General features: G+C 48.8%; 1 protein-coding gene across 1 annotated transcript; it reads right to left on the bottom strand.

The window, feature by feature from the left end:
- Nucleotides 1-3,135: 3,135 nt before the first annotated feature.
- Nucleotides 3,136-20,259, bottom strand: LOC137145574 (uncharacterized). Its single transcript, XM_067536419.1, has 6 exons — nucleotides 20,221-20,259; nucleotides 19,218-20,105; nucleotides 18,642-19,043; nucleotides 4,147-4,296; nucleotides 3,549-3,631; nucleotides 3,136-3,214 (listed from the first exon to the last, which is right to left on the bottom strand). Exons 1-6 carry the CDS (start codon nucleotides 20,257-20,259, stop codon nucleotides 3,136-3,138), a joined length of 1,641 nt encoding a protein of 546 aa, XP_067392520.1.
- Nucleotides 20,260-20,269: the final 10 nt, after the last annotated feature.

Raw genomic sequence — 20,269 nt, 5'->3', positions numbered from 1 at the left:
ATACTCATGATGTCTGATGCTCAAATAGAATGGATATCTCCTCTTGTAGCACTTGGGTTGAATGTCAACACAAGTGTAATGCTACCAATTGAACACAGACTTTGGGCAATAAAACAAAATCAGACTTGGAAAACAGTGGAACTTGAGTCTTGAATGGAAGAATGAGGAATTGGATATGTTGTAATAATGGCGCTATTCAACCTTGTGATATCTGTTTAAATAAGGAAAAAGGAAAGAGTCATTATCGGTTAGATCCTTTTCTATCCAATGATTCAAAGATGAAGTATGTTGGAAGGAAATGTGTTTGTATTAGAAGTTGGTGTACAATGTTCAAAGTAAACATGTCTATGATATAGCTCATAATCCTTATGAAAACAAGTGTCTGTGTAATGTCACCTCTATAACAGGTTGTCACCTTATCAGAAACAGTAAATGAAGAAATTAGGGACTGGTATCAATTATCTGAACAGATAGACCCAATACCTTTAGGATTAAACATAAATTTAGTTAAAAGATTTAAAGAACATCCTGAATTGCAAAAATAATTACTAAAGGCTAGGGAAAATGCATAGAAGGTTTTGGTTACTGTCCACCACTCTACGGAAAAAATTGAACAAGTAATTGAACGTGTTAAGGGAATTACTAGGCATAGCTGGTGGGGAATGTTTTGGGATTATCTCCCACAGCAACCAAATATTTAAACATAATTCTGTATCCTATTGTACTACTTTTAATATTACAGGTCATGATGGCTGTGATGCTCATCATTTTGGTATTTCGGATTTAAAAGAATTTTAGACAACTAAAGCCTATGCAAAATCCCCATTCAGAAAGATCTAGGTATGGCACACAGCGAAGTGTGACCAATGTGAGAACTAGAGACGAGGAGTTGTGGCAGTATGAAGATACGCTGATTCAGTTTCGATCCAAGAAGAGCCCTGAGTCCGAACTGGACAAGAATCTTCCATTCATTGAACTCACAATATAGAGGCGTTGGGTTTGTAAACAGGTTTACAACCCCACAAGGGGGGGACTTGTAGCCAGAGATTTTGTCTCAGTTGTCTAAACTGCCAAAAGCCTGCTGAAGTAAGGCTTGCAGAAAAGCCTCAGAAGGGGTTTCTAACTGGGAAAACAATAGTTTGGTTATCTGAATAATTAAAGAGCGGTATCAGTATTGTAATTACTTTTAGAATAGACGTTCCTGGGCAAGGATTGGTAGTGGAGGGTCCAGCAGTGGCAGTTGGGAATGGCAGTTGGAAGGCTAAGCCCCATATGAATATGCTGATTCCATTGACTCGTATGGGGCCTCCCCTTCCTGAGCATAACCCCTCCCTACACATAACCCCTCCCTACATGCAACACCTCCCTCAACCCCTCCCTGTGCGTATCCCCCTCCCTTTTCCTCTGTACATGACCCCCTCCTTCCTGAATGCAACCCCTCCCTGTGCATAACTCCCTCCCCGTCCCTTTTCGTCAGGGCATAGCCCCTCCCTTCCCTGGGCATAACTCTCTCCCCCTCCCTTTTCCTCTGTATGTGACCCCTCCCTTCGAGGTAACCTTTAAGCTGATTGGCTGAGCTTGGGTGACCAAACTGTATATAAAACCAGTAGCCAGCAGGCTAAGGGTGCGTCGAGAGCAGAGTGTGACAAGAGTGTGAAGGGAGAAGGTAGCAAAACAGGTGACAACAGAAGGGAAAAAGAAGACGGAAAGAAGGCAGCAGAAGAAGAAAGCAGAAGGTAACAACTGAAAGAGCGAGTAAAGGCAGACAGCAGCAGACCGCACTTTGACAGAGCGGAAGGATCCCTTTTAGATGAACAGAGGGATAATAAGAAACTTTGTAAGTTCCAGTCTCTGATGTCTACTGAAGGAAAATAATTGTTTGCTTGACCACAGTTACTCCATTTTAGTCTTTTTTAGTGTTCTGTTCTCTGTTGAAATCACCCACCCCCTCCTCTTCTTTTTGTTTATGGTGCTTATCTCTGCCAAGGTCAGAGAGAGAGATTAACAGGAGAAATGAGGAGACAGCCTCAAGTAGTTCCTGCTTTCTTTTTAGCCTTGGGAAATAGACCAGACAACTTTAATAGATAAATTGAAATCTTCTGTCCTTATCTTTTATGTTATGCATAACCTTTATAATTAGAAGATGTAGAAAGAGTAAGCCAATAGTAATATAATAATAATTTGAGTGTACCAATAAGCATTAAGAATTTATGCATATGTAATTCTTTGTCTATGTTTGTATAAATATGCAAAAGAGCATGCCTTCGAGGTTTCACACTAACCACTTGCTGGGAAGTGTCCGACCTCTGCAGAAATAAAACTTGGAGACTGCCCAACTACCTGCTTGGATCTCTTTTTTTATCTGGTGCAGGGTAAACGAACCTCATTTGGAATTCTTTTTCCAACAATTCTGGAACCCCAGATGGGACCCGAACCCACAATCCCTGGCTTAGGAGTAGATCCCCACCAGGGCAGGTCCCCCACTACCCAGGTGGACTTGTTGTAGCCTGCTAATTGGATATAAGCATGGATATTGGAAAAATTACAGGCTACTCCAATAAAGCAAGTGGTCAAAGACGACCCCACATTATCTCCCCCGTCATACAGAAAGCAGTGGAATTTAAAGCAGTACGAGCCATTTCTACCCACCAATTGTTATGGGATGGATGGATCTGGCTTTGATAAGGAGTATCTGGGGTGGAGTCTGGGGTGGAGCTCCCATGCCCTGTAATCAGCCAGAAATAACAAAGGGTGAAAACCAGAGGAAAGGCAAAGGACTTGAGAGCCTGAACTTTCACCATTTTCTCTATTCTCCAGCACAAAAATGAAATATGAATAATAATCCCACTGATCACACAAACACACAAAAACAAAAAAATCTCAGTAGTATATTTAACATATTCTAGGTTGGTTCAGTAAATAGAGCAATAGTCCATTCATTAGAGTCTGGCTGTCGAATTAACTTCAAAGGTGGTACCACAGCCGGGGTGCTGTCATCATATACTGCTGGCTTCACTTGGGAATGGTGGATCCAGGCGCACTTCTCTGCAACCTTTACTGCTGTATGGGTAGTTAGCAGCACCTGGAATGGTCCTTCCCACACTGGCGTTAGGGGACTAGAACGTCTGGGAATCTTTATCCACACACGGTCACCGGGTTGGTAAGGGTGCACCTCACAATCCAGGGGAACTGGCTGGAGTAGAGCTCCTGCTTTCTGTAAGAGTAAAAAACGCTTACGCAAGGATTTCACATACTCATATAATTGGTGATCCCCTCCCATAAGAGTTCTAGTAAGAAACTGAAATTGCTTTGCCATAGCAGGGGGACGTCCAAACAACAGTTCATATGGGCTAAGACCAATATATTTCCTTGGCCTATTTCTTAATTGAAACAAAACAATAGGTAGGACCTGGGGCCACTTTAATTGTGATTCACGGCAAAGTTTTCCCAATAGGGTTTTTATTTCCTGGTTTACCCTTTCCACCTGGCCCGAACTTTGTGGATGGTATGGGGTGTGTAGTTTCCTGGTAATTCCAAAAGCTGCATACACCTCGTTCAGGGTTTCTTCAGTGAAATGGCTGCCTTGGTCTGAATTCACCACCAGAGGGAGCCCGAACCTAGGGATGATCTCCTTCAACAAAAAATGTCTTACAACAGTTGCAGTTGCTGTTCTGGCAGGGGTAGCTTCCACCCAGTGGGTTAACTGATCAACAATCACCAGCACATATTTGTAACCTTGGCAGGCTGGCAAGGAAATAAAATCCAATTGCAAGTTTTCAAACGGTAAAACTGTCCATGGTTGGGCACCCTCTTTCAAATCTTTTCGGGATACTGCATTAAAGGCTTGGCAAGTGGGGCAGGATTGGGTTACCCTTTTTGCTACCTGATGGACTCCAGGAGCGAACCATGTACGCAGGATGGTATCTGCGATGGCCGCCACCCCATAGTGTCCCTGGCTATGAATCTGCTGGCACATGGGTCTTAACAAAAGAAAAAGTAGAATGGGCTTACCTTGGGGAGTCCACCATAATCCCTCCTTTTCCACTGCCTCATAAAGTCTAACCCACCGGGCTTTCTCTTCTGCAGTTATGGCATTTGATATTTCATTCTCTTGCAATCCTGGCACGAACACTGGAGCACACACACTTGGGGCAGTGGCTGCAGAGCTGCTTCCTTGGCTGCATAGTCAGCTTGTCTATTCCCTTGGCTGATGTCATCCGTAGCATTGGTGTGAGCTGCACAGTGCATGACTGCAATTTCTCTGGGTAACATGATGGCATCCAGCACGTCTTCCACCTGTTTGGCATTAGCAATTTTACTCCCCGTAGAAGTGAGAAATTCTCGCTGCTTCCATAAGGCTCCTACAGCATGGCAAATTCCAAAGGCATATTTAGAGTCAGTATAAATATTGACAGCTAAATCCTTGCTTAACTCACACGCCTTAGTTAGTGCTACTAGCTCTGCTGCCTGGGCGCTGAGTGACGTCGGTAGTGGTTCCGCCCACAGCACTACGAATAGGGAGGTCACTGCTGCTCCTGTATATTGGTGACCTTCCCGCATGAATGAAGAGCCATCTGTAAATAAAATCCGGTCTGGATTAGAAAGAGGTACATCTGTTAAATCTGATCGTGGCTGCTCAACCACATCTACTACCCTGCAGCAATCATGGGGCTCTTCTATCAGGTCAGGTTCTGGTAATAGTGTCGCTGGATTTAATATGGAGCACCTTTGAAGGGTGATGTTTTCTGCTGCCAGTAAAATCACTTCATACTGGGCAATTCGTTGGTGGGAGAAAGCTTGGGTCTTCTCTCGTGTCATAAGGGCTTCCACCTCATGAGGCACAAATACAGTCAAAGGATAGCCCAACACAAGATCTTTACTCTTGGTAATCATCGCAGCTGTGGCTGCAACAGCTCTTAAACAACCCACAACTCCTTTGGCTACTGGATCTAGCTGGGCAGAGTAATAAGCTACCGGTCGTCTCCTGGAGCTGAAACTCTGGGTTAGGATTCCAGAGGCCACCCCCCCTCGTTCGTGCACAAACAACTGGAATGGCTTTCTATAATCAGGGAGTCCCAAAGCTGGAGCTTCACTTAACACATGCTTTAGCTTATGAATAGTTAGTTTCAGCTCAGCAGTCTCTTCAAGAGGCTCTGGGACAGAGGCTTTAGTTAACTCAACTAAAGGTTTCACAAGTTCCCCAAAAGCAGGAATCCAGGGTCTGCAGAATAACAACATGACTCGACAGGGACAGCAGTCACGATGGTGGCAGGATTGGGCACGACTACATGTCGTGGAATGACATAGGCATTTATTGCTCTTAAGTCCTGAACAAATCTGTACACAGGATTTCCTTGGTCATCTAGCTTAGGTTTTTTAACTGGAAGAACCGGAGAGTTACAAGGTGAAATACAAGGCTTTAAAATTCCTTGTTCCAGGTAAGCATTAATTAAGGGCTCCAAGCCCTTCTCTGCCTCTCTGGAAATTGGGTACTGAGCCACCACAGGTGGGGGTTCAGGTTTTACCTGTATAGTTACTGGCAGTGCTGATCGAAGGAGTCCAACGTCAGTAGTATTCCATCCCCACAGGGAATCAGGCAGGCTCTGCAATTCTTTAGGCAAAGTTAGTTTCCTGTTTCCAGCACTACATACTGTCACAAAGTTCTCCAACTCATCTAGGGGCATATCTAATTTCACAGCACCAGAGGAATCACAGTGCAAAGTGGCCTTCAGTTTACACAGCAAATCCCTCCCCAACAAATTAACTGGAGAGGAATCGGTCAACAAAAACTGATGTTCCACAGTTAAAGGTCCCACAGTAACTAATGCTGGCGCAGTCTTAGGAACTTGCATAACTGTTCCCCCCACCCCCACTATAGCTTCATTCCCATCAAGTTTGTACCCTGCTACATTGGCATCTACCGCCAGAACTGACTTTGTTGCCCCTGTATCAATTAAACATTCATAATTTACATTCCCCACAGTTATGGTTACATATGGTTCTCCCCCCTTTTTATAACACACAGGTATATTTAAACAACACAAATTATCATCACATGCACTTTCAGCATCCTGGAGCTCGAGGCTCTCCTTTAAACGTCATTGTGAATAAGAGTATCCCTGGTCAGGCACAGTTGGCTGCCCTCCAGAGGGAGGTGGAGGAGGAGGTGGGGTACCCCTTGCTGGTGTGATGAGCTGTATGGAGCTGGCATGGCAGTGTAGGCATTAGCTTTCGAAGCTGGGCGAGTTGGGCAATCTCGCTTAAAATGTCCTGGCAGCTTGCACCAAAAACATACTGGCGTTTCTCTTGTATTTGCAGCTTGCCCCCCCCACTCTTCCTCTTGCTCTGCCTCTGCCTCTAAGGAAATATCCTCCTCTCCCTCTCTGGGTCAACATTGCATTTTGCATGGTCACAGCTAACAGCTTGAGCTCATCCTGTTTTCTTTTCCCTTCTTTCAATTGTTCCTTTACCTTCCGTCCTTTGAACACATATGTGGCAATCCCCTGATTTCTGATATGCTTTTTCCGTTCCATCCTGGACAAGATTTGTGAAAATAATTTCGTATATCACTAGCTGACTGATTTACAAATGCTGCAGCAATAGCCTTACAATCCCTTGCATCATCAGGTTTAAGCTGGGCATATCGAGTTGCACCTTCACAAAGCCGCACATAAAAGGCTTTCTGGGTTTTCATCAGGGGCTTGAACAATTTCATGAAATTTTTCCCAATTTATAGGGCAGGTCTGCTAACTTGTGAGGCAGGGGTTGGTTGAACAATAGCTGGTAGGGAGGCAATAGGCGGTGAAAGGGGATACAAAGGCTCAGGTGGTTCCTCTTGTCAGCTTTTCAATAGCAAAGAGCTTGGAATATAAGGGGGTGGAGTTTCCCCCTTAATTGCAGGCATTGTCGTTACAGGGCAAGCTCCAGCAGAGAGATGCGCCCAGCAATACCAATAATCCATCTGCCTCGGGGCTTTTTCTTCTAGCTTAAGTCTTAGTTGTTGTAGCTTGCAATAATCAAAGGTACCATAGGTGGGCCAAATTTGGGTATCCTTGTAGTAGTATTTCTGCCATTCTATATTTAGTTCTAGGACTCGAGTTTTCTTCATTCCTTTTAGTACCGGTAGGTTTCCCACAGCCCATGCTGCTAACACCGTCCCTAAGGGACTGTCCTCGGGGATTTTACTTCCTCCGAGCCCCATTTCCCGTCCACAACACTATCACTCCACACACACACACACACACACACACACACACACACACACACACTACACACTACACACTACACACTACACACTACACACTACACACTACACACTCTCTGTGTCAACACAGCCTCGGCTTTTGTCCTCTTAAGGACAGGTCAGTGAACCTGATCCGAGCCCTTATCCTAGTACTTAAACTAGCACTTATTTCTCCCGTTCATACCTCGTGGACGATCTGTGCACTAAACAATTGGGGATGCGCTTATCTCTTTAAAAAAGAACACACCTCCGGAGGAGTTTGCAAAATCAAAAACAAAGTGACAGAATAAAATAAGCTATGATCTCTTTGCGGGAAAAGAAAGTCCGTCACACAGCATTTCTGGCCTTAGAGGACTTGCCTCAGACCAGCTGGACTGCCTGCAGATAGGTCAGCCTGTGTGCCCAGTATCCAGAGAGACCAGAGAGGGACCCAATAATTGGTCCTAGACAAACCAAATAAAAAACTGAGGAGATTCCGTGCACGAAAAACCTTGTGCCACCCAGGACTTTCGCGCTAAATAGCCCTTAGGCCCAGCACATGGCCACTGTCAAGGACAGTGCTAGGGTGCCCGTTTTGGAATCTCCTAAGAAAACCTGACAGACCCCACACAAAACATACAGGTACCTGAATCCCTTGGAGACTGTGAGACTGCAAAGGGTCTCAAATGCTTTACAGCCTTCCCTCGAGTTCTAAACCCAGTCCAAAAGCCCTCTGGGTGAACTCACCCTATTGCCGGCTGGGGCGTTGGCTGGCACAGGAACTCGGGGTTGGCAAGCAAGGCAAGTCCCTTCGTGGTCGCCAGAATGTTGGAAAAAGATTCCAAATGAGGTTCGTTTGCCCTGCACCAGATAGAAAAGAGATCCACGCAGGTAGTTGGGCAGTCTCCAAGTTTTATTTCTGCAGACATCGGACACTTCCCAGCAAGTGGTCAGTGTGAGACCCTGAAGGCATACTCTCTTGCATATTTATACAAACATAGACAAAGAAATTACATATGCATAAATTCTTAATGCTTATTGGTACACTCAAATTATTATTATATTACTATTGGCTTTACACTTTCTACATCTTCTAATTATAATGATTATGCATAACATAACAGATAAGGGCAGAAGATTTCAACTTACCTATCAAAATTGTCTAGTCTATTTCCCAAGACTGAAGAGAAAGCAAAAGCTACTTAAGGCTGACTCCTCATTTCTCCTGTTAATCTCTCTCTCTGACCTTGAAAGAGATAAGCACCATAAACAAAGAAAAGAGGAGGGGGTGGGTGATTTCAACAGAAAGCAGAACACTAAAAACAACTAAAATGGAGTAACTGTGGTCAAGCTAACAATTATTTTCCTTCACACCCTAGTGGGTCTCACGCTCCTGTTGCTTGTAGTGGGCCAGGGTGTCTCCAGTCACCCCGTCTTCCCTGAGGAGGGGGTAGGGACCCAGGCCTGCCCACTCCTCCGGGTCCCAGCCCAGGGGCCCTATGAGAAGCAGCTATGTGCAGCTGGCACCATGTTCCCAACTGCAATTCTCTTCCCCTGGGCTAATTATCCCCCTCCTTCTGTCCTTCTGGCTTCCTGAGCCTGGTACCTTCCTCCAGTCTGCTCCTCCACAGACCTCTGCACTATGGTCTGCTCCTCCACACAACTCAGCACTCCTACACACAACATGGCACTCCTACTTCTCCCAGCTCATGCCCTGTCTGTTTGGGGCAGAGGGCTTTTATGAATCACCTGGCTGGTCCTTAATTGGCCTCAGCTGCTCCTAATTGCCCCCTAATGACTCTCAGCTAATCTGCAGGGAACAGAGCCCTGAGCATTCTGAGGCTTGCATACCTCCCATCCTGGGCCAGCCTTGAGGGGCGAGCGCTGGTGCTCAACCAGCTGGTCCTGTCCATGCTCTGGCACCGCCTCAACACCCTGGTCCCAATCCCGAGTTTCCTGGCCTACCTCCAGAAGACGGTTCTGGAGTTCTTTTGGCCAGGACTGCACTGGGTCTCTGCAGGGATCCTGAGTCTCCCCCTGGAGGAAGGGGGGCAGGGCCTGTGCTGCATCCGCAGCCGGGTCCACACCTTCCGCCTCCAGGCCTTGCAGAGACTCCTTTACGGTGCAGGTAGTCCGGCGTGGAGCCACTTGGCGCACGCCTTCCTCCGCCGCCTCCGAGGGCTCCGATATGACCGGCAGCTCTTTTTTCTCCACCCGAGAGGTCTTCCGCGAGACCTCTCCGAGCTGCCGGTCTTCTACCAGGACCTCCTCCGGACCTGGAGGCTGGTCTCTGCCTCCAGGCCCCCTTTGGTCCCCGAGGGGAGGATCTCCTCGCGGAGCCCCTGCTACACAACCCACAGCTCGGTGTGCAGGTGGCGGAGACCCCCCCGGTGCGACGGAGGTTGGTCCTGGCAGGAGTCACCAAAGTCGGAGACCTCCTGGACTACGACCGGGGGGACTGGGTGGATCCCCAGGCGCTGGCTCGGCGCATGGGGCTCTCCACCCTTCGTACCCCCGGCGCGTACTCCAGGAGGTGAAGGCGGCCCTGCCCCCTGCTGCTCGGGTCTCCCTCGAGCGGATCCTGCGAGAGGGTGGTCCCCGCCCTCCCCTCACTCCTAGCCCTCCGGTGCTTACCATCGGGCCCCGGCCCCGTGAGCCCCCCCGGCCTTCCTCCCCCCATGCCCCGAGCCGGCTGCACGACTTGCAGCCGGTTCTTTTTCAAACCGCGCCACGGGACCATCTGTACACGCTCGTGCTCCACACCATTCACTTCCTCGCCCTCGTGTCCCGCCCCCATACTAAATGGCGGGACCTACTACCTTCTGCGGAGGGCGAGGACCCCCGGTGGGCCAGTCTGTATTCCACCTTGACTCCGCGGCCCACCGGGGACATCAGTTGGCGGCTCCTTCACGGGGCCGTGAGCACGGGCGTGTACCTGGCGCGGTTTACCCCTGTTCCCGACGCCTGTCCCTGTTGCGGCGTGAGGGAGACCCTGGCGCACGTCTACCTCGAGTGCGCCAGGCTGCAGCCCCTGTTCCGGCTCCTCCAGAACCTCCTCCTAAGGTTCTGGCTGCACTTTTCCCCGCACCTGTTCCTTTATGCACTCCCTATCCGTGGCCCCACAAGGTCGCGGGACCTCCTGGTCAACCTCCTCCTCGCCCTGGCCAAACTGGCCATCTATAAGACCAGGGAGGGGAGGTTGGCCGGGGGGGTGCTCAGCGACTGTGGGGCCTACTTCCGTTCCCTCGTCCGCTCACGGATCCGGGCGGAGTTCCTCTGGGCAGCGTCCGCTGGCTCCCTGGACGCCTTCCGGGAGCAGTGGGCGCTGTCCGGGGTTCTCTGCTCGGTGACCCCCTCCGGTTCCCTCTTTTTGACCCTGTGACCCCCACGTCCCTCCCTGTTTTTCATTAGTTGCCCCCCGATGTCAGTTGTCTCCCGGGTCCAGTGACTCCTCCCCTTAGGCTGGGGGAGGGGCCTTTAGCAGTGGGCGGGCTTGCGCCCCCCCACTTCCCCGGGTTACAAATAGGTGGGCCAGCCTTGAGGGGCGAGCGCTGGTCCTCAACCAGCTGGTCCTGTCCATGCTCTGGCACCGCCTCAACACCCTGGTCCCAATCCCGAGTTTCCTGGCCTACCTCCAGAAGACGGTTCTGGAGTTCTTTTGGCCAGGACTGCACTGGGTCTCTGCAGGGATCCTGAGTCTCCCCCTGGAGGAAGGGGGGCAGGGCCTGTGCTGCATCCGCAGCCAGGTCCACACCTTCCGCCTCCAGGCCCTGCAGAGACTCCTTTATGGTGCAGGTAGTGCAGCGTGGAGCCACTTGGCGCACGCCTTCCTCCGCCGCCTCCGAGGGCTCCGATACGACCGGCAGCTCTTTTACCTCCATCCGAGGGGTCTTCCGCGAGACCTCTCTGAGCTGCCGGTCTTCTACCAGGATCTCCTCCGGACCTGGAGGCTGGTCTCTGCCTCCAGGCCCCCTTTGGTCCCCGAGGGGGAGGATCTCCTCGCGGAGCCCCTGCTACACAACCCACAACTCGGTGTGCAGGTGGCGGAGACCCCCTCGGTGCGACGGAAGCTGGTCCTGGCGGGAGTCACCAAGATCAGAGACCTCCTGGACTACGACTGGACTACGACTTTGAACCCCCCGGCGCGTACTCCAGGAGGTGAGGACAGCCTTGTCCCCCGCTGCTCACGCCTACCTCAAGCGGGTCCTGGGAGAGGGTTCTCCCTGCCCGCCCCTTAGCCCTGGCCCTCCGGGACTCTCTATCGGGCCCCAGCCCCGCGAGCCCACTCACCCCCCCCCACCCTATGCACCGAGCCGGCTGCACGATCTGCAGCCGGTCCCTTTCCGAACCGCACCGAGAGACCACCTTTACACACTCGTGCTCCACACTCTTCACTTCCCCGCCCTCGCATCCCGCCCCGACACCAAATGGCGGGACCTTCTCCCACCTATGGAGGGCGAGGACCCCCGGTGGGCCAGTCTGTATTCCACCTTGACCCCACGGCCCACCGGGGACATCAGTTGGCGGCTCCTTCACGGAGCCGTAAGCACGGGCGTGTTCTTGGTGCGGTTCACCCCCCGACACCTGCCCCTTCTGCGGCACGAGGGAGACCCTGGCGCACGCGTATCTGGAGTGCGCCAGGCTGCAGCCCCTTTTCCGGCTCCTCCAGAACCTCCTGCTAAGGTTCTGGCTGCACTTTTCCCCACACTTGTTTATTTATGCACACCCCGTCCATGGCCTCACAAAGTCACGGGACCTCCTCATCAACCTCCTCCTGCCCCTGGCCCAAGTCGCCATCTTCAATACCAGGGAGGGAAGGTTGGCTGGGGAAGCGTCCTGTGACTGTGAGGCCTATTTCCGTTCCCTTCTCCGTTCACATCTCCGGGCAGAGTTCTTCTGGGCGGCATCCACCGGCTCCATGGACACCTTCCGGGAGCGGTGGGCGCTGTCCGGGGCTCTGCTCGGTGTCCCCTTCCGGTTCCCTTCGTTTATACCTCTGACCCTCACGCCCCCTCCTGTTTTTTCATTTGTTGTCCCAAGCGATTAGTTGCTTTCTATGTCCAGTGGCTCCTCCCCTTAGGCTGGGGGAGGGGCCTTGAGCAGTGGGCGGGCTGATGCCCCCCACCTCCTAGTTTGCAAATAGGTGGGCCAGCCTTGAAGCCAGGCTGATCCCCATCACGGAGGCCAGAGGGAAATGTGGAGCTTAATAACCTAGCTAGTCACCCCCTCCCAAGTTACCGCACTGTCCTGTGTGGGGACGGTAGAGATTGTCTCTGCCCCACTCACCCCACCTCAGCTCTCTGGATTCCCTGCTCTTGGAGCGTTTGTTTTTGTGACGGGGTCCCAGAATCTCTCGTGGCGTCTCTGCACTTTACTCCCCATTGATAAATGTTGCTGTCTTGCTGGTGCTTGTGGGAGTTGGGAGCAGCGATGTGCTGGGCCTGGGACTGAAATGTGCTGGCTGGGCTGGGGAAGGGGTGGGGAGGGGAAAGGAGTCTGGCTTTGTTTGTCCTTTGACATAATAAAGTAGGATTTAGTTTTAAATAAATAAATAAATCACTCTCCCACTGCTTTCTGCCCTCGCTATATCACATTTCTAACAAATTCCTTCTGAATGTCACTCAAATTCAGAGCTACCCCAGGCACATCCAACCCACTTTCAGCTGGCCACACCCCAGAGGAGTTCTCTTTGCTAACAGCTGTGGGTGGATCTTTCTCCCCCGTCAGGTGGGTAATTTGCACGACCACCACACCCATTAGCTAGTTCACTAGTTTCCAAATTCTTAACTGTTATCCATTTCAAGTCTGGACTAGGTTTTAAAGAGACATCCACCATTCTCAGTAGCCTCTCATAAACAGGGCTCTGATGTTTTTTCACTGCCACTCTCTGACTCCACATAGCATCAGATGTACCTGAATCCATTAAGAGATCGCAAGATACATTCAAAGCATCCAGAGGTGAGAGTTTGCCTGCCCCCCTCTTTTTCCAAGAGATCAACTTCACATCTGTCCTGCTGTGTAACTTCAACTGCCCAATTTTCCCTCTGAAACTGCGGCACTGTCCGTTCACTTACAGAGCTGACAGCCTGGAGACATTCAGGTTCCAACATTATTGTTTCCCGCCTGTAATGATCAAGTACAGCCACTTGGTTACAGGCTGTTTAAGCTTCCTAATGATTTCCACTCCATCTGGAGCCTTCTCCAAAGTACCCAAAGTGGACATTTCTACAACAAAGTCAGTGAATCCATCCACATTTGAAAAGCTTTGGCAGTCAGAAAATGAACCAAGTCTCTTAACATATAAACTGTTGCTCGCTACAGGCAGTGATTCACCCTGAGCCAACTCAATCAATTCACTTTCACACCCTTCAGTTGCAGAAAACTGTGTGCAAAAGCCATCAGGAGGTTCTCTCTCTTCAGGAGTAGTTCTGGGCAACAATCCATTTTGCATAGAAATTTCCCTTCCTTTGTCCCAGCCTACATGGCTGTTTTTAGGCAAACTTTTGGAAATTGGGGTATCTTCCTCCACAGGCAAGTCATTACCCCCAACAGACACTGGCTTAGGAACTTTTCCTTTCTGGGTTGTAGTTAAATCCAGAACCACTTCTGGTATACCAGCTGACAAATGCTCCACCCGCATTAGCTGAGAGGTATTTTCTGCCTGCTTCACAGACAGTATTCTGGACACCAACTCCTCCCTGCCAGCAGATAAACTGCTATTCTTAACATTCAAACAATCTGAAATTTTCTCCCCCTTTCTCCCAGCCCACATGGCTGTTCCCAGACAAACTTTTGGAGACTGGGGCAGCTTCCCCCATGGGCAAGCCATTACCCCCAACAGACACAGGTTTAGGATCACTTCCTTCCTGGGTCTTAGTTGTGCCAGAGGGGATTCTGGATTCAACTGACAAATCCTCCACCAGCATAAGCTGCGAGGCCCCCTCTGCCTGTTCTACAGACAGAACACCGGAGACCCATTCTCCCCCCAGCAGATAAACTGCTATTCTTACCAGACAAATACTTTGAACTTTGGGAGGGTGGGAAGGTTTCCTTAACAGGCAACGTGCCATTCCCAACGGACAAGCATTTGGAGACGGTTTCTCTCTCAGCAGATGAACTGCTTTTCTGAACATACAAGCTGCTATTTTACCCAAATCCACGGCTAGAGACATTCTCTTCCTTGTCACAGCATACCTGGATAAATACAGACAACTGCTCATGGTCATGCACCCCCATCACAAATTTCCCCATTGATTACTGGTAACACAGGAGACTTACATTTATACTCCCTCTGGGACTGGGTGACATTAACCTGGTTACATATACTTACCACATCAGTATGAAACACATCAAAACTGCTATAAACTGGAAAGATTTTCTCCCAATCACTTTCAAGAGAAGCTGGGCTTCCAGAAAGATACAGTTTCTGCTTTTCCAGGATCTGGAGTTAGAGTCCATCTGCTTGTGATGAGCCTCCATCTGTCTTTGATGAGCTTTTTCAGCTGCTTTCTCTTTCGCAGCCATCAGCTCCATCTGTCTTTGATGAGCTCTCTCAGCTATTTCTTCTGCTGCTTGGATTTCAGGTTTATGTTTGGAAAGTCTTGCCTCAGCTTCTAGTTTCAGCCTTCTGAGTTCCTGAGCTCTGTCCTCCTCTTTTCTTTTTATCTCAGCCATTTCTCTCTCATGCTGCAGACGCCATCTCTCTCTCAAGACTTGTAGATTGATTGCTTTATCTGATGGTGAATCACTCATCTTAACTAACTTTAACTTTTAACACTCTCAATATTAAATATCAAAATTTTGAATAACGTGAGGTTCTGATCCAAAACCCAAATGTTCTGGTTCTGTGGATCCTGACAAGACAATGCCACTGTGACCCTTCCATGCCCAGGGCAGCCACCTGATAATGCCAAGGTCAAGGCAGGCTGCAAAGAGAGAGCAGATTCTCCCTGCGCTGGTGGGTGACACTGAAGCCAGACTTCCCAAACAGCCTCAAACTGCACCTCTGAGTTCCCACACTGGTTATCAAGAAGCCCAAAATACAAATACACACAGCCCCCTTTACTGCATTTCAGTCTCTGGCTCCCAATCAGCCACTAGGTCCAGTAAAGAGACCAGTTCTTTAAACTCTATGCACTTTACTAAAGAGGTGTCTCCTGACCCCAAAGGGTCAGCCACAGCACCAGATCAAGATAAGTTTGGATCTTACCCAAAATGCCACGCTGCCAGCCAATTCTTTAGTAACTAAAACTAAAGGTTTATTGTAAAAGAAACAAACCATAAGAGAATGTTAAAGGATTAAAGCAAATCAGGTACATACAAATGATTTGAAAGTCCACATACATCAGGTTTCTAGTAGAATTGTGGAGTTGCAGGCTTGTATAGTTCCTTTGGTGTGCACCCAGTACTTGGATGGGCCTCAGTCCTTTGTTTCACAGCTTCAGTTCAGTTAGATGAGCTGACCCAGAGGTAGGTTGGTAGCTGAAGCTAAACCCAACTGAAGACAAAATGGTTTCCCAGGGCTCCGCCTTATATACCTTCTGACCCTCGCCAGGCTGCTTCTCGAATTTTACAGGAACCAAAATGGCTATACTGGTCGCTGGACACAGTTACAGGTTGGCACTCTGATTAACGGATACAGGGATTAGCAATTGGCAATGAGGCAAACCAGGCTTAGCGATGAGACAAACCAGTCAGTCTTTGGCTCCCCTGGCCCGCAGCGCAGTTATAATCAGAACCAGGCAAAGCAACCCAGCAACGGACTGGCCTTGTCACCCAGCAATGCAAGTCATGAGCACAGGCAATAAGCGAGTACGAGTGAAACATCCTCAGCACTAAGCGCGATCCCAGCTGCCAGCCAGTGCTCACTTTAATCTGCCATGAGCCCCTGCTATTCATGGGAATATCAGCCAGCTGCTTCCAGACACACGGCTGTAGAAATACAACCTTCCAGATGCTAGGTTGTGTATCTAGGGAAACACAGCCTAGACGGAACTACTATAAGGTGGATGCATAACTGGTTGGGAAACCATTCTCAGAGAGCAGTTATCAGTGGTTCACAGTCCAGCTGGAAGGGCAGAGCGAGTGGGGTCCTGCAGGGAGCAGTTCTGGGTCTGGTTCTGTTCTATATTTTCATCACTGATTTAGATAATGGCACAGAGAGGACACTTACAACGTGTGCAGATGACACCAAGATGGGAGGGGCTGCGAGTGCTTTGGAGGATTGGATTAAAATTCAAAATGATCTGGACAAACTGGAGAAATGGCCTGAATTAAATAGGATGAAATTCAACAAGGAGAAATGCAAAGAACTCTAAGGAAGGGACAGTCAGTTGCACACACACAAGGTGGGAAATGGCAGGCTAGGAAGCAGTGCTGCGGAAAGGGATCTGGGGGCCTAGTGGGTCACAAGCTAAATATGAGTCAACAGTGTAACACTTGCAAAAAAAGCAAACCTCCTTCGGGGACGTTGTGACGGGGTGTACCTGCCCCTCCCGCCAGACGGGGAGCCCTCAGCTTCCTCATTGTCCAGAAAGACCCCTCCCCATCACACACGCTGCACACACCCTGGCAGGAGATTGGTGTTAAAAGCCCAGCAGAGCCCCGGTGTGGGAGGGGGGTGGGACAATAGAGGAGAGAGACTCACTCCCAGAGCCCGCCAGAAGGGACGCAGCCCTGCCATGCCCAAAGGGCCGCCAGACTGCTTTCCTGATCAGCAAGACTGCTGTGTGTTGAGCCCTGCCGTGCCCAGAGGGTTCAGGACTGCCTCCCACTCAGCCCCTGTGGTTGCTGGGCCCACTGCACCAGGGAAACTCTCGTACAGTGGCATGATAGGGAGCCAGAGGCAACGCACAACACTTTGGGACCTGCACAGGATGGTGGTTGTACCAACACCCCCCTGCTTTTGGGGGAGCCCCAGGCAGTGTCTGTCACAGATGTGTTAGCAGGAGTGTTGGCTTTAGAATCTGTGAATCTATGACTACGTTCAGTGTCATGTCAATTGCGTTTCATTTTCAAAGCAATCTGAAATCATTAATCACTGTTCACATAGGCATGGGCAGGACGGACGCACCGAGGTGTCCTGGCCTACCAGGCACTTCTGGGTTTGAAGGAGCAGGCCTGGTGTTTTGGTCATGTTGAAGCACACTGGGTTTTCCTCCATGGTTTCCACAGATGGTCTGAACTCAGCTGCCACCCTGTAAATATAGCAGCACCCGCGTCATGCCACCCGGTGGCAGCAGCAACTCACCCCTCATCACCTGTGTAGGGGAGCAAAGGCATGGGGGAAGAGACGTAAACTGTACGGAGTGGGTGGGAGGAGAAATTTAGACTGGTGAGGCAAATGCAGTAGAAGATATTTTGCAGGGGGAGCTGGAAAGGACAGGAAAGGAAGAACTAGAAGCAGAAGGAAAAAACTGGGGCATTTAAAAATCTTTTTAGGCCAGGCCTAAATTGGAGGGAGATAGAAAGACATGAGGAGCTGTAAGCAAGTGAGAAAAAGAAGAAAGGAAACAAAGGAACATACTGTAAAATGCAGGAAGACACAGGATGCAGAGAGAATAAAATCCAGCAGGAAATAAGGAAAGGTTTGGAGCAGCAGGGCAGGTAAATCCCAAAGAGAAGATGGAACTAGAGCAGATGTGTGGTTTAGAAAAAAAAAGTGCTACCTGTTGGGAGAAAACAGCAGGGCCCTGGAGGGGCAGATACTTGGACCAGAAGGACCTTCGGATATTCTGGGATTATGAAAAACTCTTAAATTATATTTCAGGTTTGCTAAATCAAAGACAGTTCACAAATATTTTCCTCTGCTTAGAAACCTTTCTCTCATCATTCAAATTTTGAAAATAAATGCCCATTTCTCTACCCATTGACTTCTACAGGAGCTGTTGAAAGTGCTGCACTTTTCAAACATTTATAAGAGACATAGATCCACTGCAATTCATCCTGGGAATGAGTGCAGAACTGAAAATGGATCTTGTTCTGACTTCAGCGCAGATTCACTAAGGATGAACTTGGCCTGGTGGCCTTGGCCAAAAAAATGCATCCACTTTCTGGTTTAGACATGAATTTCAGATTGAAAGTGCGGACTGGGTTTTTTTAAGTTCCAGTTTGTGAATCAATTTGAAGCTGAAATGATTGATTTCCCCCTTACCCTGCGCCTTGTGGTGTTTACACTTGTGCAAAATGAGTGCAGAGTGGATATCATTGCGACCTGGTTGCAACTGACATAGAATTTGAACCCACTTTGCAGATCTGTAAGTGACAACATAGGGTGCGATGCAATGGAGAATCAGGCCTGAAAAGTGTAATAAGCTCTAAATATTTTTCATCATTATTATTAGTTAAACCATTTTTGTACTACCTCATGAAGTTGTTGAAATTTACATGACTTCTGTTCACACTCCCTATTCTTACCTACTTCCAACTCTACCGGCAGCAATTCCTCCTTATTGGCAATCTGGGTTATTATCACAGCTGTTTCTCTCACTTTACACAGTGATTTTATGCGTTCCTGGTATCCAGGCTTTGCTTCCTGTTCTTCTGACATGATCAGCAGGTCAATATGTTCTGGAGTAGACAGTGGCTTTGGTTTTAAGGCAATTTCTTGCAGGCGTTGGAGGCTGTGAGATGATCTTTCAATAAGCTCTCGCACTATCTCCTCCACCTTAGCATATTCCTGAAAAATCTGCTCAAATATCTTCTCAGTCGTCATCACCTCTCCAGACGCCTTCTCATACTTTTCCTTCAGTTGTGCATAGGTTTGTTTCTCTTTTACTACTTCATAATCCCACCTGTACTTTTGATTGAAGTGAACGTCCCACTGACATTTACCTGGACAAACAGTGCAATGTCCAGACTTGTCCATAACAGAACACTTCTGCTTGTCTCTATCATCTGGAATAGGACAGGGGTAGTGGCACGTGTAATGACACCGCTGTCAGTTTGTTATATAATGTTCAGTAACCTCTATCTTTATTGGCACTGTTTTCTCTACCTCATACTCAAAGTCTTTATTGGCTTCCATATCATCCCTGTGCTGTTCCAGAGCTTCCTGGGTCTTTCTCAGTTCTTCTAGCTTCATCAGGCCAGCTTTGATTTGTGGCTGCAGGGCTTCCACAGCCGTCTCCAGTGCCTTCCGTTCTCTGAGAACTTCCTTCGTCAGTGTTAAGCTTTTTGTTTCTAAATTACCTAGAGAGTCAAAAAATGTCTTCATGCTCATTGCTCCCATTTTCCAGAACATTTCATCAAAAGTAAAACTGCCCGCAGCAGTTCCAGCATTGCTGGCAAACAGTGCAGAGTTATTAAATTTGAAATGAACGGGCATGCCCTGGACATCTTTAGAACATGGCACATCAGACTCTTTAATGGCCTCCAGAACAGGGGGTGTCTGTCCATCTGCAAAGGTGATCAGGATTTGTATATTGTCTTTTATATCCTTCCCAAAAATGGAGAGCACTGAGTCAAACACGTACTTCTGGGCATGTGTCAAACGAGCGAGTGAGGACTGAACTACAATGCAGATGGCGTCTATGTGATCAATGGCCCCTGTGGTGGAGAAAAACTCTCGGATCTGCCTGGTTATCTCTTTGTCATGGTCTATCCCTCTGGTGTCACCAAACCCTGGGGTGTCTATTATAGTCAGGGAGTAGGGGACTTGGAAGCCCTCTTTGTAGTTGACCTCGTAGGCAGTCACTGCAGACGTCTGGCTCTGGGCTTGGCTTCTGTTTGTAATTTCATGGATTAGTTTGAACCTGAATTCATCTTCCCATTGCACACCCAGGACATAGTTGATCATCCCATTGATGAGTGTAGTCTTTCCTGACCCAATTGCTCCCATCACCATAATGACTTTGTTAGGGACCAGCAGGTTCTGTTTCCCAGCCTGTTCTTTATGTAAGATACATTAGGACTTAATATTGTCTTCTCTAATGGAAGGGTATAAATTGATGGCGACCCTTCAGTTATCAGAGACCCTTGTTTCACAAAATCTTGTGCACTTGTCTGTGATTTTGCTGGAGATGTTGGAGGTTGCTCATCTCTTGTCAC

The sequence above is a fragment of the Emydura macquarii genome, unplaced genomic scaffold (assembly GCF_026122565.2).
Source record: "Emydura macquarii macquarii isolate MOO-44397 ecotype Brisbane River unplaced genomic scaffold, CSIRO-AGI_Emac_v2 contig_3592, whole genome shotgun sequence".
Lineage (NCBI taxonomy): Eukaryota > Metazoa > Chordata > Testudines > Chelidae > Emydura > Emydura macquarii.
The sequence above is the reverse complement of the archived record's forward strand: the minus strand, read 5'-3'. Positions and strand labels throughout refer to the sequence as shown.

Excerpts from the sequence above, each read along its gene's own strand:
- LOC137145574 (XM_067536419.1), bottom strand. The coding sequence starts at position 20,259 with ATGAGCAACCTCCAACATCTCCAGCAAAATCACAGACAA. Across the intron at positions 3,632-4,146 it reads CTCTGCAGCCACTGCCCCAA|GAGATCATCCCTAGGTTCGG; the intron begins GTGTGTGTGCTC and ends TTTTTGTTGAAG. Across the intron at positions 3,215-3,548 it reads GAAGAAACCCTGAACGAGGT|AAAGCAGGAGCTCTACTCCA; the intron begins GTATGCAGCTTT and ends TTACTCTTACAG.